Below are 14,050 nucleotides of genomic sequence, written 5' to 3'. Positions count from 1 at the left end.
TCTTCTTCTTCTTTCTGCATGACTTCTGGGATGGATCAGAGTGATGACCAATCTGGTTTGCTCCGATTTTGTCCCCTTTTTTTATTTATTTATTCTAAAAAGGCGAACCATCCATCTTTGTTCAGGCATCATCCAGAAGCTTCCTCCTCTTTATGGATGGAGATACCGGCTCAGAGATGGTGCAGGGATATAAACTTTGGTGCTACAAAGACTTAACAATGTAGTCTGATTACTGGTGGAGGGGAGACTGAGAAAATGCTTCCTCTGCCTAGGCAAAGTCACTGGACTGGAAATCAAGGATGGCATTTTAATGGAAAAAACGTGGCGCTTTTCTAAAAAAAAAAAAATGGATCTCCTGTATATTGTATCATGTCAGGAATGAGTCTTCAGGGTTAGCACTGGAGTCCTAAGTTCAAAATCAAGCCAGAATACTATTTGCATGGAGTTTGCATGTTCTCCCTGAGCATGCGTGGTTTCCTCCGGGTACTCGGGCTTCTTCCCTCACTCCAAAGACATGCTGGTAAATTATCTGCTGGCCTAAATCTGGCCATAGATGGATTGAAATTCGGCATGTCAGCAGGGCCTGGCTAAATTTTGATCCATGTGTGGTTGCTCCTATTCGACACAAGTCGATCTGATGATCAATTTCTTTTGGATTGGGCATGTGGTAAAATTTTTCTCAATCAGGGGTTGCAGCTGCTGACCAGTGTAATTGGATGGTGGAGGTTCCCTGCTGTCACAATACGAAGTCTCAGGAGGAAGGATTCCACTATCTTACCTCACTTGTGTGCTTGTCCATCTATGGCCAGCTTCAGTGTGTGCATGTGAGAAAGGGACTCCTTGAGTGCAGGGACTGATGTGAAGTACGATATGTAAAGCGATGTGTAGATTGTTGGCGCTGTAGTATGTTATACTTGCTCTGGGTAATGGTTTTGCACAGAGCAGCCCTGATCCTCCTCCTCTTGGGTTCCCTGCCGGCGCTCCAGGCTCCTCCCCTCGCCAATTGCCTCCATAGCAAAAGGAATTGGCAGCACTCCAGGTTGAGCCAAAATCCAGATTTATTGACTGGACATCCAAATATGACAATCGTGACAAGGTAGACGCGTTTCACACACTGACTGTGTGCTTAATCATTAATGTTTAAGCACACAGTCAGTGTGTGAAACGCGTCTACCTTGTCACGATTGTCATATTTGGATGTCCAGTCAATAAATCTGGATTTTGGCTCAACCTGGAGTGCTGCCAATTCCTTTTCCTTTATCAAGTTTTCACGGAGGCGAGCCGGGGCATGCTCCGGTGTGAGTCATCAGGCAATTGCACCACCTTGAGCAGTGAGTTCTTGTCTCTTCAATTGCCTCCATAGCAAGCCGCTTACTATGGGGACACAAGTGAGTGCTCGTGTCCATAGACCCCCGCCTACCTCTTCCTCCTCTGACTGTGATGACAGCAGCAGGAGTCAATGAGGAGAGAGCAGACAGCTGCTGCTCTCATGCGCATCGCTGGATTGAGGTCAGGCTAAGGTATGTATAAGGGGGAGCTGCATACTAAAGGTTTTTTAACTTCATGCATAGAACATCATTCCTACCCATGGAGGAGATGTCCTCTTCATTTTGAATCTACTATCGATGTTACTTGTGAATGTGATAGGCTTTGGTGTCTATAGTCCTATGGGAGGTATCTGAGGGAGGTTTTTATGCATACTAGTGTATGTACGTTACATTTTTAGGGCTCTTTCACACGGTCCGCCTCCGTAGGCGGATCCGTGTTGCTCAGCGGGGATCGATCCGCGATCCCCGCTGAGCCGGCGGATGACAGTTCCGTCTCCGCTTGCAGAGCGGAGAGGGAGGTGTCTCAGCACCCGCTGCCCTCTATGGGGGATCGGATGAGAGCGGACCGCTTGTCCACTCTCATCAGATCCGCTCCGCTCCGATTACTGAACGGATGGAAAAATAGGGTTTCCATCCGTCCAGATTTCACGCACAGGATCGGATGCGGTTGGCAGCGGGTGTCAGCGGAGGGGTCTCCGCTGACACCCGCTGCCCCATAGAGCTGCATGGAGGATCCGATCAGATCCGCCTGTCAGTTTTTTAGGCGGATCTGATCGGATCGCCTGTGTGAAAGAGCCCTTAATCTTTTTTTGTGATTTTTATCTTTGTGTTTGTCGCTATAAAAATGGAAAAACTTTTATACTGTTTTGACTGGCACCATAAAAGTACAACTTGTTTTCTATTATAAATAGAGATGCACCGAATGGAAATTTTGATGCCGAAAATGCAGGATGCACTTGGCCGAAACCGAAAATGACTGTTTATATATATATATAAGTTGTATTCAACCTTTTAATTATTATCATGAATTTAAATTAATATGAATTTATTGTTGGCCATTATCGGCACCTTTTGGGCCAGCCATACATGGGTCGAATTTTGAAAAAAATTAATTTATTTTGAAAATCCTAAGAATTTTCTTTAGAATTTCGCACCATTAGTCGGCTGCACCAATGGCCAATTTTGGTGCAGCCAACAAATTTCAGTGATCAGGCATGGTGGGAATTGTTTGAAAAACAAACTATTTTCAAAACAATGATGGGAGAATTGTGCGACAAATATAATCGGAAAAAGAAATGCGCAAGAAAAGTAAATTCCTGGAAAGATAAGAAGATTCCCTGCTAAGAAAATTCTTTTCTGTAGCAGCATGAGGTGAAATTGAAGGCTTAGTTGGTTGAATGTCGAAATCAATGGTGGCGTCATTGGATCACAAAACGCACAAAATTTCTGTTTTTTTTTTTTTTAAAGAAAATTAGTTCTGAATTCGACCCATGTATGGTCTTCATTAACTCAAGACAATCTCAAGAAAAATGCATCCTTTTAATTCTATTTATTTCTTCACACTGATCTGTTGGCGATTCCATTGTGGTGTGATGCGTTTTTTGATTCTCCTGACCTATGAAGTCCTATGACCGTAAAAAGAGAGAGAGACTATGCTCCTGTTGCATGAATCCTGAAAATGACGGAATAAGATCGTGAAGGGGGGGTTGAATCGAGATCGCAATTTTTTTTTTTCACTTCCTATCCCATAGCCAAACAGGAAGTGAGTGGATATCCCTCCAAAGTGACTTTGGGATTTTCTTTTACTTTCAGTGATAATGGTAAACAGGACAAATCAAGAGAGTAAATCTCCTTAACCACTTTACCGCTGCTCACTAGAGCTCTACTGCGGCAAAGTGGCTCGATAACGTCTGGCGACGTAGATCTACGTCGTCAGACATTCCCCTCTCTCGGCGGCGCGCGCCCGCCGCCGGAGGCTCGCTCCCGCTGTATTCAGTCACAGCGGGAGTCGGGCCAGGGGAGGAGCGGCGGCGATCGCCGCTGCTCTTCCCCGATCGTCGGGGAATCGAGTCTGGAGATCTGCCTGCTTGTGTAAACACAAGTGGGTGGATCTCCTCAGTGACAGGCAGGGTCAGATTGCAGGGTTCAGCATAGCTGAACCTGCGATCTGTCCTTGTCACATAGTCCCCTCCCCCCACACACATCAGTAAGCACCATGCATAACCTCTTGATCACCAATAAAAATTAACCCCTTCCCTGCCAGTGTAATTTTACAGTAACAGTGCATATTTATAGCACTGATTACTGTAGTAATGTCACTTGTACCCCAAAAAGTGTCAAAATGTCAGTCAAGGGTCCGATCTGTCCGCCGCAATGTCGCAGTCCCTCAAAAAAAAATCGCAGATCGCCGCCATTACTCGTAAAAAAAAAAAAAAAAAAAAAAAAAAAAAAAAAAAAAAGAAATCTTTCCTTAGTTAGAAAACGCAGTAACTTTTGTGCAAACCAATCAAAATACGCTTATTGTGATTTTTTTTTTTTTTTAACCAAAGATATGTAGCAGAAAACAAATTGGCCTAAAATGATAAAAAATTTAGATTTTTACATTTTTTTGGGGGGAATTTCATATAAAAAAAATGTGAAAAATATTGTTATTTTTTCAAAATTGTCGCTCTTTTTTTGTTTATAGCGCAAAAAATGAAAATCGCACAGGTGATCAAATACCACCAAAAGAAAGCTCTGTTTGTGGGAAAAAAAGGACGTAAATTTCGTTTGGGTATGGCGTTGCATGACCGCGCAATTGTCAGTTAAATTCGCACAATGCCGAATCGCAAAAAGTGGCCTGGACGTAAGACAGCAAAATCCTCCTGTGGTAAAGTGGTTAATGGAGACAGGGACAGCAATAAAAACCTGACACGTGTGCTAATCCCTCTCCACCCTATCCAAAATGAAAAAAAAAATGTTGCCTTTAGTCATACTTGACGTCTGCAAATACTTTTGCTCCAGCAAAATCATGACCGTGAGCTTCCTTGTTGGCGTATGATTGGTCATGTGACACTGCTCGGGCCTATCGATTGGCTTAGAACCGAGCACTGTAACAGGGGAGGTCGTCGCATGCTCATTTATACCCAGATGTTCCATGTCAAGTTAAAGGGTGCGGAGTAGGAAAAAGCAGCGAGGGAGCTGTAGTAATGTGAATATCATGGGGTTAGCGGGAGCCCTTTGCAGAGACACTCGCCTGCAGTGCCCGGGCTACCTGGGCAAGGTGATCAGCCATGTTTCTTCTAAGTTTCTTTACAAGTTTAAGCTCATTCGTCTGAATCCGTTCAGGATTTACTATACCGGTACCAAGCTCCATTCTTCTCTTCTATTCTGTAAATAAACGGAGTTGTGGCTCAGACAGACATTTGCACATAGGAATTTTCTGACTGCTGATGTCCATGATTGTGCTCACCCCGCCCTGTTTTTTGCTGTCCTTAATATACAGGTTTTTTTTATAGCACCAACAGTTTGAGCAGCGATGGTTTTATTTATCCCTAGAAATGAAAACTCAGCCTATCATGTGTGTAGTAAAGCTGAATATTGAGGGGACTATGCCTTCAGATAGCAGCAATCTGAGCATATGAATTAAATATTACTAATGCCAAATCTTTAATATTGATTAGAACATGGAACCGGTGACGGTTCCCCATCCGGAGAGGTTCTTTGCAGATACGTGGTCGGAGCATATATAAGTGCTTACCTTATGGGCTCTTAGACAGAGCTTTCTAGCAGCACTGGTTTGGTTGATAACAGCCAGGCATATATTAGTTCTGGGCGGCTACACGCCCAAGACGTTTCTACCTACCATGAGTATCAAGCTCCGACCAATCCACAATCCGTTTATACAAAATGCACAGAGTCGTTCATAAATAAGCTCCAGATGAAGCCTGGAATAAGGCGAAACATGTTGAGCAATTGAAAATACATTTAAGATCGATTGAATACAGCATCAGTTGATCCAGCTTGGTGGCCATTGTTCCCTCTGCAATCCGTCGGCAGGATTCTCTTGGTGCCAAATTCTCTCACCTCTTTAAGGATTTGTATATAAAATCTCTTTACCTTTGTATGAAATTGATACTTCATTAACTGCTACATACTGGTATACATTTCTGGGCTTGTTTTTAAGCCATATTTTTTATATGCAATATATATTGTGTGTTCCCTGTTTTTATGTGAATTGAAATAAAAAGCTATTTTAATTATTTGAAGTGCCAACAAAATCCTTGTCTACCAACCTTCCATGTTCTGTGCAGTAAAGCTGTCTAGGAGCAGAGGAAGGGCAGAGAAGGGATCTATTTCTCTAAGATGTAGAGGAAGGGTAGAGCAGGGATCGGTTTCTGCAAGGTGCAGAGGAAGGGCAGAGTAGGGATGGGTTTCTGTAAGATTCAGAGGAGGGCAGAGTAGGGATCGGTTTCTGTAAGATGCAGAATAGGGATCTGTTTCTGTAAGATGCAGAGTAGGGATCTGTTTCTGCAAGGTGCAGAGAAGGGATCTGTTTCTGCAAGGTGCAGAGGAAGGGCAGAGTAGGGATGGGTTTCTGTAAGATTCAGAGGAGGGCAGAGTAGGGATCGGTTTCTGTAAGATGCAGAATAGGGATCTGTTTCTGTAAGATGCAGAGTAGGGATCTGTTTCTGCAAGGTGCAGAGAAGGGATCGGTTTCTGCAAGGTGCAGAGGAAGGGCAGAGTAGGGATGGGTTTCTGTAAGATTCAGAGGAGGACAGAGTAGGGATCTGTTTCTGTAAGATGCAGAATAGGGATCTGTTTCTGTAAGATGCAGAGTAGGGATCTGTTTCTGCAAGGTGCAGAGAAGGGATCTGTTTCTGCAAGGTGCAGAGGAAGGGCAGAGTAGGGATGGGTTTCTGTAAGATTCAGAGGAGGGCAGAGTAGGGATCGGTTTCTGTAAGATGCAGAGTAGGGATCTGTTTCTGTAAGATGCAGAGTAGGGAATCTGTTTCTGCAAGGTGCAGAGAAGGGCAGAGTAGGGATCTGTTTCTGCAAACGTGCAGAGGAAGGGCAGAGTAAGGATGGGTTTCTACCAGGGGCAGAGGAAGGCAAGCGCACTGATCGGTTTTCGTAAGATGAACCCCGACCAGTTGCTTTTTTTATTATCCGTACTAAATCTGTGTTTCTAGACTGTTGCGTAATAAAGTTTCTGCGTAATAACTCACACAACTTCCTATTCGTTTCTTTTAAAGGAGGAGCAGCGGGAATTTCGGGAACAGGCCATTGATCCTGAAGCTGAACAGGAGATCATCAACAGCATCGAAGAAGTCTACTTCTCCAATGACTCACTGGATATAGTCCGATATGAGCTCGAGGTTAGCAGAGTTATGATATACTGTACACGTGTGATTGCTGCTCAACTGTGGGTATACCACAGGGACATGTGCTCAAGGGTCCCGGACAGCACCACTTCTTACAATGTTACAAGCCGATCTACAACCCGATAGATAAAATCGGAAAATGAATCTGATTATTTATTCATTAAAGAAAAAAATAAAAGATATGGTTAAATGTGCCCTACTGTATATACCTGAATTAGGCTGACTATACATTATACAATTTTCCTGTTCAATTTTCTTTAGATTCACCTTGAATTATGTAGTGCAAGGGCTGGCCTGATTGCATACAAATTGAAAGTGTTTAGGTATGACCTCATATTATGTGGTTTTGGTAAATCCAAAAGAAAATTATATAAGAAATTTGTATAGTGTATGGCCAGCCTTAGTCTTGGTATCCACCTCATAATGGCCAACTCTGGGAAATTTGAGAGTTCTCCCTTGCAGTGGAGTTAACTGCTTGTTTATTTTAGGAGAGCGTAAAAACGTACTTACCTGATCCTCAGCTCCCCCCAGCAGACTGCACTCACCCATGCTCCATCGGTGGGCTGTCCCTCGCCTTCATCATATTCAGTGCAGGTTTACAACCCTACATTGGTCTTGATGACATCAGGAACGTAGACCACTGGAGCACGGGGAGAGAAAACGCTGTGGGGACCGGTCTAGCAGTGTGAGGGATTGTGTAAGTAAATAATCCTTTCCATACCCCCTAGATTTAAACGAGCAGCTTAGGGCTTTAATATCTTTTCAAGGCCTAATGGTACAGTCTGCGTCAAAGGCCTAAAAGCTCCAAGGAAGAGCAGGAATAGCTGTAAAAGCTAACACAGGTACTTGTATGTACCACTGCACTTTTGCCACTATAGGCACTTTGTATGTCATGTCAGGTTCACTTTAAAATAAAGTTAACTTGATTTGTCTGAATTCAGAGCATTAGTTCACTGATTGGTGTCCTTTTGATTGCGCTCTGTAATTTTTCATAATTGTCACTTTTTTTTATTTTATTTTTCTGTTTTTTTAAGCGCCGGTTAACACTACAGCGACGCTACTTCGGGTGGCGACCTCCGAGGTCGCGGTGCGAGCAGCGCGCCGCGACCTCGGAGCGGCCGCCATGGACTTCATAACATTGAAGTCTATGGCGGTCGCCTCCTGGTCGCCCCAAAGAAGCTCCGGACCCTTTTTTCTAGGTCGGAGCGACTTGTGTCGCTCCTATTAGAACGTGTCCGTAGCTTCCCTATGGGAGGCGACCTGCGGCGACCTGTGAGGCGACCAGGTCGCCTCACAGGTCGCCCTAGTGTGAACCGGCACTTAATGCTTTATTTAAACTGACAAATTTTATATTAAAATACAAAACAATCACATTCCTTAATACACAAAATGCTGACTTATCCAATAGATTTCCAATGTATACAATATGATTGCTGATTAAGGCCCCTATCAGATGAAACCGATCCGTCCAAGTGGAATCCGCTTGCTCAGCGGGGGACCGGTCCACTGATCCCCGCTGAGCAGGCGGATGACAAGTCCGTGTCCGCTCTGCATATAGAACACAGCCCGCTCTCCTCTGTGTGGCCTTTGAAAGGAAAATGATTGTCATTCATGTTGGATAGATGGCGAATGTATCCCTTACGTCTATTTTTAGTGGATTTTATCGGATCAGATGCGCAGCAGGTGTCCGCTGACATCCGCTGCCCCATAGAAATCAATAAGTGGTCCAATCCTGTCTCCTGAAAAACTGATAGGCAGACCCAATCGGTCCGATGGTATAAAAGGGGCCTAATGCATAAATATTACATATTACCAAAATAAGACAAAACAAAAAATTAAAGTAAACTAAGTTATATATCCAGTGAGTCTGCTCAGTTCAATACCTTAGAATCCTTTTCAGATTAAAACTGCCATATTCGATAATATTCTGTAGTATAATGCCTCGTTTCCACTGAGCGGTTCGGTACGGTACGCAATTTTTGCCGTTTCCATTGCCAAAAGTTGTGAATGCTACCCTAATTCTGAACCGTACCATACCACTTTTTTGGGACCCTTTCGTTGGGGTTCCAAGCACAATCGTACCGTACCAACAGGGTGGAGCTACACTCTGCAGAACGTTGATTGGTTGACAGAGAATCGTCACTTCCGCGGGCGTCATTGATAATGTTTACGGAAGCAACACATGTCGGTGCGCAGGGAAGCTTGGTCGACCCAGGAGGTGCAGATCTTCCTGGGTATCATCAGTGAGGAAAGGGGGCAAAGGGAACCACGCCTATCATGTAAGTGTACTGTTGGCGGTGGAAACGCAAGCCTGATCAATGTGTACCTTTCCGAACCGAACCGTACCGCTCAGTGGAAACGAGGCATTAGATGTTTGTTGTAGAGGGGGATGCAATTGCAGAGCCCCCTCCAAAATTTTTTTTTTTTTTTTTTTTTGAAGAGGGATGGGGGGGAATTGTTACCCATTTTAACTGTAAAGTTACTCATTTATTTTTGTTCTTTAATGCAGAAGCTTCCACCAGTCTTGAGTCTGCAGGAGATTGAAGAGTACAGAGATAAGTTGAAGAGACAACAGGCAGCGGTGAGTATTCTCTGGTATTTAATTCCTTTTTTCTTTGTATATTTAGGGTTAGAGGGTGAGCTATTGTTAGACACAATGTAATCCTTCCAGGCTTTATTCAGAGCAGTGAGAATCAGGAGAGCCCACAACCAACTTTATTGATGAAAGGCTTCAAGAGCGCTTCAATCCCCACAGTGTAAATTCAATAAAAGGCCACTTAGATTTCCTGCTCGTTACATTAACATCCCCGAATTTACATCTCAAACAATATCCCAATCCATCAGCCCAGCGAGACCCCTTAGATCAGAAAACTCTTCACCTGGCATTCAATATAAAAATGGTCAAATATTTTTACAACGAGCCAGAGTTTTCATCTGCAGATCAAGAGATCAATAGAACTTACAGCTTTAAAAAAAATCAACATGAAAAGTAGTATTATTAAACATAGCGATTGGTCATTTCTAGGGTTGCACCGATACCAGTTTTTTTAAGTCCGAGTAGGAGTACCGATACTTTTTCTCAAGTCCTCTCTGATACCAATTACCGATGCCTATTTTTAGTAGTCCAGCAAACATAAACTCAGTCATTGCCCTTGGATGCATTAGCCCTAGTTCACACCAATGCGGCTTTAAAATAAAGCACCTCCGCACCATTTTAAAGCCACAGATCAGTGTGATTTGGACCTCTGATTTCACTGCAGCTTGCAACTTCATTTAACAAAAGTCAATGCAAGTTGAAATGAAATCGCAAAAAGTAGTGCAAGAATCTTGAGTCGCAGCGATTTGAGCAGTTTCATTTCTGGCGATGGGGTGTGACTTGCCATGCGATTTGAAACTGTCAATGTGCAGAGGTGTGAACCAGGGCTTAAGATATTGGTTTTAGTATCGGAGTATTTGCACAAGTACAAGTATTTGGGCAAATGCCTTGTATCAGCACCAATACCGAAACCGTAACAAAGAAAAAGAACAAGGGCGCCAAGTCATAAAGGTAGATGAACAGCTGTATAATTTAATGTAGTAACTTACATGTTAAAAACAGGTATTCCAATAAGACAGCATGCATGGTGCAAAAGGACAGTCCCCACAGTGGATCCGATGGAAGATGCAAGATGAAGGATAATCGCATCTGGGTCCTGTATGGCGGGTCCTGTATAATGGTGAAGACAGTTCTGGATACCGGCAATACCGGGTGATGCCGCAAATGGCGTGGGCTCCCTGGCTGGGCAGCCTCACCGCAATCCGTTGTGCAGCAGGGAGGTAATGACCCGGAAACTGGAAGTAGAAAGGACAAGTCTGTCGGTTCCTCCACGGAAGCCGACAGGAACGAAAACTGAACTAAGAGTGGAGGGCGGGCCGCAACGTCATTTCGGAGGACCTCCTCCTTCATCAGGCAGCTACATTAAATTATACAGCTGTTCATCTACCTTTATGACTTGGTGCCCTTGTTCTTTTTCTTTGTTACATATTTGGAGGGTATCCCTACCTCTTGAGGAGCTGCCTGTCTAATCTTCACCCCCGTACTCTGATTTGGACTTTTTGTACTCTTTCATCAGCAAGGATCCATCCACTCGGGATCATCGCATGATTGAATAGGACTTCTATACATTTGAAGTTCTTGTATCTTGTTTGCCCTGTAATATTTCCATTGTCACTCAATTCATTTTTTTTTTATTTATTTATTTAATTTATTCATTTATCCATTTAATGTTATTTACATTTAATTTGTGATTTCATCTGTGGCACCACTGGTCATGTGGTCCCCTCCAGAGTGGTCCAGTGAGCGCTGATTCACTGACTTGGGTCAGTGTGTGTCTTTTTATTCAATACCGAAACCGTATTGGTGCAACTCTAGTCTTTTCTTACTATGTGATTTTTTTTTTTTTTTTTTTTTTTACGTAAAGCCTGATTTTAACTTTTACTTTAAATTGGCTAAATACATTACATTGTGGGTTTATCAAAACAAATATGTGCTTGGTCTTGCAATATGTTTTCTTCAGCCTGAGTAAAAAGGCCTGTCCCCTGCCAGCATTCTGTTGAGCAATACCCTTTTCTGACCTAAAAAAAAGAGAAGGGGTTGTAGGGGCAACAATAAACTTGTCTTGCTTCTCTTTTATGGTTACCATGTGAGTAGCCCTACTTTTGAGGTACAGTAAAGTCCTATTGTCCTACTGCACTTGAAGGCGCTTCTTCCCTTTTTGTTTTAGCTCCATTTTTCAGACCTGTAGCTTAGAAATCACTAAAACTCTTGCTGTATCTTTGCCTCACCAAAATGCATGTCCGATCACACATAGAGCAAGGATCCTTCTTTGCAGCATGGCTACTCAGGCTGTAGCTGTTTTCTAAAGAAAACAAACTGTAGAATTTTGAACAGCTTTTTGTTTTAAAGCACCTGGAAATTATTTAGCTGATTTTAACCTAAAGGAATGATTGAGTTTTATGCTTGGCTTATTGTACACAGGTGAACAAAGTAAATTGCCAGCATAAGGTCCACTTTCACCGATGCATTTAGCCGAAACCGAAATTGACCGTTTTTAAAATACATTTCTCTTACGTCCTCTGACAGTCGCCGCCCACTCATTTAGTCTTCACCAATGGGTATTGACCTCTTATCCATAGGAGCAAGCTAGGCATAAGACTTGTTAAAAACAAAGTAATTTACATAGACACACCTATGGGGGCTGTCCCACTGGTCCAATACCCCCCTGCTATCAGCCATCCCAACTCAGTTTGTCTTCTGCCTAGTTAGGAGTAAGATAGGCTTCCCTGTGCTGGGGCTACATGTCTCAGCCTTTCTTCTGTTTTATGATTTTATTTTCTGCAAATGTGTTTTCTTTGCACTACTAGCTGTTTATTTGTCAGCGTTTAGTTAGTCGGATCTTCAGATGACGACGCTCTACCGAGTCTGGATCGCTATGTGGGGGTTTGTGGGGGTCCCTCTACTGAGTGCCACTGTATTGTGTTTTTTGGGGTGCAGACATGTGCGGCGACCGCTGCAGGGTTAAAAACTGCTGGTCCGCCATTTTAGGTGTGGGCAGCTGCTGGCCTCACTGTGGGGGCTTCTGCAGCGATGAATGTAGTGTGTTTTGGCGCCTTACGGCGCCATCTTGTGTGTGGCAATGTGTTCTTCTCTGCACGTCGGCGGCCATTTTCCCGGAGCCTCCAATTGCTTTCTATGGGCAACCATTTTTCCGTAGTCTGCCTCCTAGTTCAGCCTCATGCGGTGACATCACTTCCTTTTTCGCTACAGAGGAGATCGTCAGGAGTGTGGTAACACTTGTGGGGTCTGTCTTTGCTGTTCTTTGTGGAGAATACCTCCTGGCTATCAGTTTATTCCTGCTGGCGTGGTCGGTTTGCATAGTCCTTCCTAGCGGTGTACTGCGGTGGGATCGCTGTGTGCTTAAAGGGCCAGTACCTTAAATGAAAAAAAAAAAAAAAAAGTTTTTTCTTATGGAGTCCCAGGACCGCAAATTTCCCCCAGCTTTGGTGGATGATTCAGGTTCCTCTGGATCTTCTGCTCTGCCTGCTCTGACTGCCGCACTTGCGACTTTAGCGTCCAAGGTGGATCTTTTGATGGCTGAACGGGATACTAGAAAGAGGCCTAGGCTTTCTCATTCTTCTGATTCTGATTATGGTTGCCGTAGATAGTGTGCCCCTTGAAGGGTCTCCTTCCCAGTCTGAAGGGGAGGCGGAGGATGAGGAAGGGGATGATTCCCCCCCCTGGGACGGCCGAAGAACGCGCAGCTATGGCTGCGCTGATTACTGCTATTAAAGATACACTACATTTAGAGAATGAGCCCAATCCTCCGGGCAAGCGGTCCTCTTTTGGTACCCGCAGATCCCGTAAGGCGGCGCAGGTGTTTCCTTGCCCCGCTGAGTTTCACGAAACTATGAATGAACAATGGCACAATTTGAAGCGAAATTTTGTGGTGCCAAAACGGTTTCAAGTCCGTTACCCTTTTACGTCTCCTACGGATTCGCGCTGGTCTGTGGCCCCTAAAGTGGATCATACTGTGTCCAGATTAAACAGGGCCACTCTGGTACCCACCGAGGATTCTCCGGTTTTTAGGGACCTTACGGATAGGAGGCTGGAATCTCTGGACCGCCATGCCTATGTGGTGGCGGGTTCCATGCTAAAACCTATTTCTCTTACGTCCTCCGACAGTCGCCGCCTCTTCATATTCGTCACATATGGGGGTATTAGACTTTGCTCCGAAGGAGTAGCTAGGCAACAGAATATGTTAACATTAAAGCTTTTAACATATCCCACCCTCAAGGGGTGGTCCCCTCAGTCAATACCCTCCTACTTCCTGCAACCATATCTCAGTTTTAATGTCTAGTGGTCTTGCGACCTAATCCTTCTTTTCTTCCGAAACGAGTTTCGGAATTCCATCTTAATGAGGATATTGTCTTGCCTTCGCTGTGCGCGAAGCCTAAACATCCAAAGGAGGTGAGATTGCATTCTCTGGATGTTGTTCGGGCGATTAGGGTTTACCTTAAATCGACTGAGTCTTTTCGAAAGACGGACTCCTTGTTTGTTCTTCCAGAGGGTCCTCGGAAGGGCATGGCGGCTTCGGCCTCTACCGTTGCCAAATGGATCAGGCAGACCATTGAACAGGCCTATGCCTTGCAGGGGAAGGTTCCCCCTGTGCCTGTGAAGGCGCACTATACTAGATCTTTGAGTACGTCTTGGGCCTGTCGTCATGGGGCTTCTGTAGCCCAGGTGTGTAAGGCGGCGACCTGGTCGACCGTACACACGTTCACAAGATTCTACAAAGTAGATGTTCAGGCATCGGCGGATGC

At 44.3% G+C, this 14,050-nt stretch overlaps 1 protein-coding gene across 1 annotated transcript in view; it reads left to right on the top strand.

Annotated features, from left to right (window-relative positions):
* The window catches only part of VPS50 (VPS50 subunit of EARP/GARPII complex), a 428,941-nt gene that overhangs the window by 45,528 nt on the left and 369,363 nt on the right, over positions 1-14,050 (top strand). The window contains exons 3-4 of the mRNA XM_082258038.1: positions 6,563-6,685; positions 9,201-9,272. Of these exons, the coding sequence (XP_082114164.1) occupies positions 6,563-6,685; positions 9,201-9,272 (195 nt within the window). The remainder of the gene's footprint in view (positions 1-6,562; positions 6,686-9,200; positions 9,273-14,050) is intronic.

The sequence above is a fragment of the Pelophylax lessonae genome, assembly GCF_965119305.1.
Source record: "Pelophylax lessonae genome assembly, chromosome: 5".
Taxonomy (NCBI): Eukaryota; Metazoa; Chordata; class Amphibia; order Anura; family Ranidae; genus Pelophylax; species Pelophylax lessonae.
The sequence above is the reverse complement of the archived record's forward strand: the minus strand, read 5'-3'. Positions and strand labels throughout refer to the sequence as shown.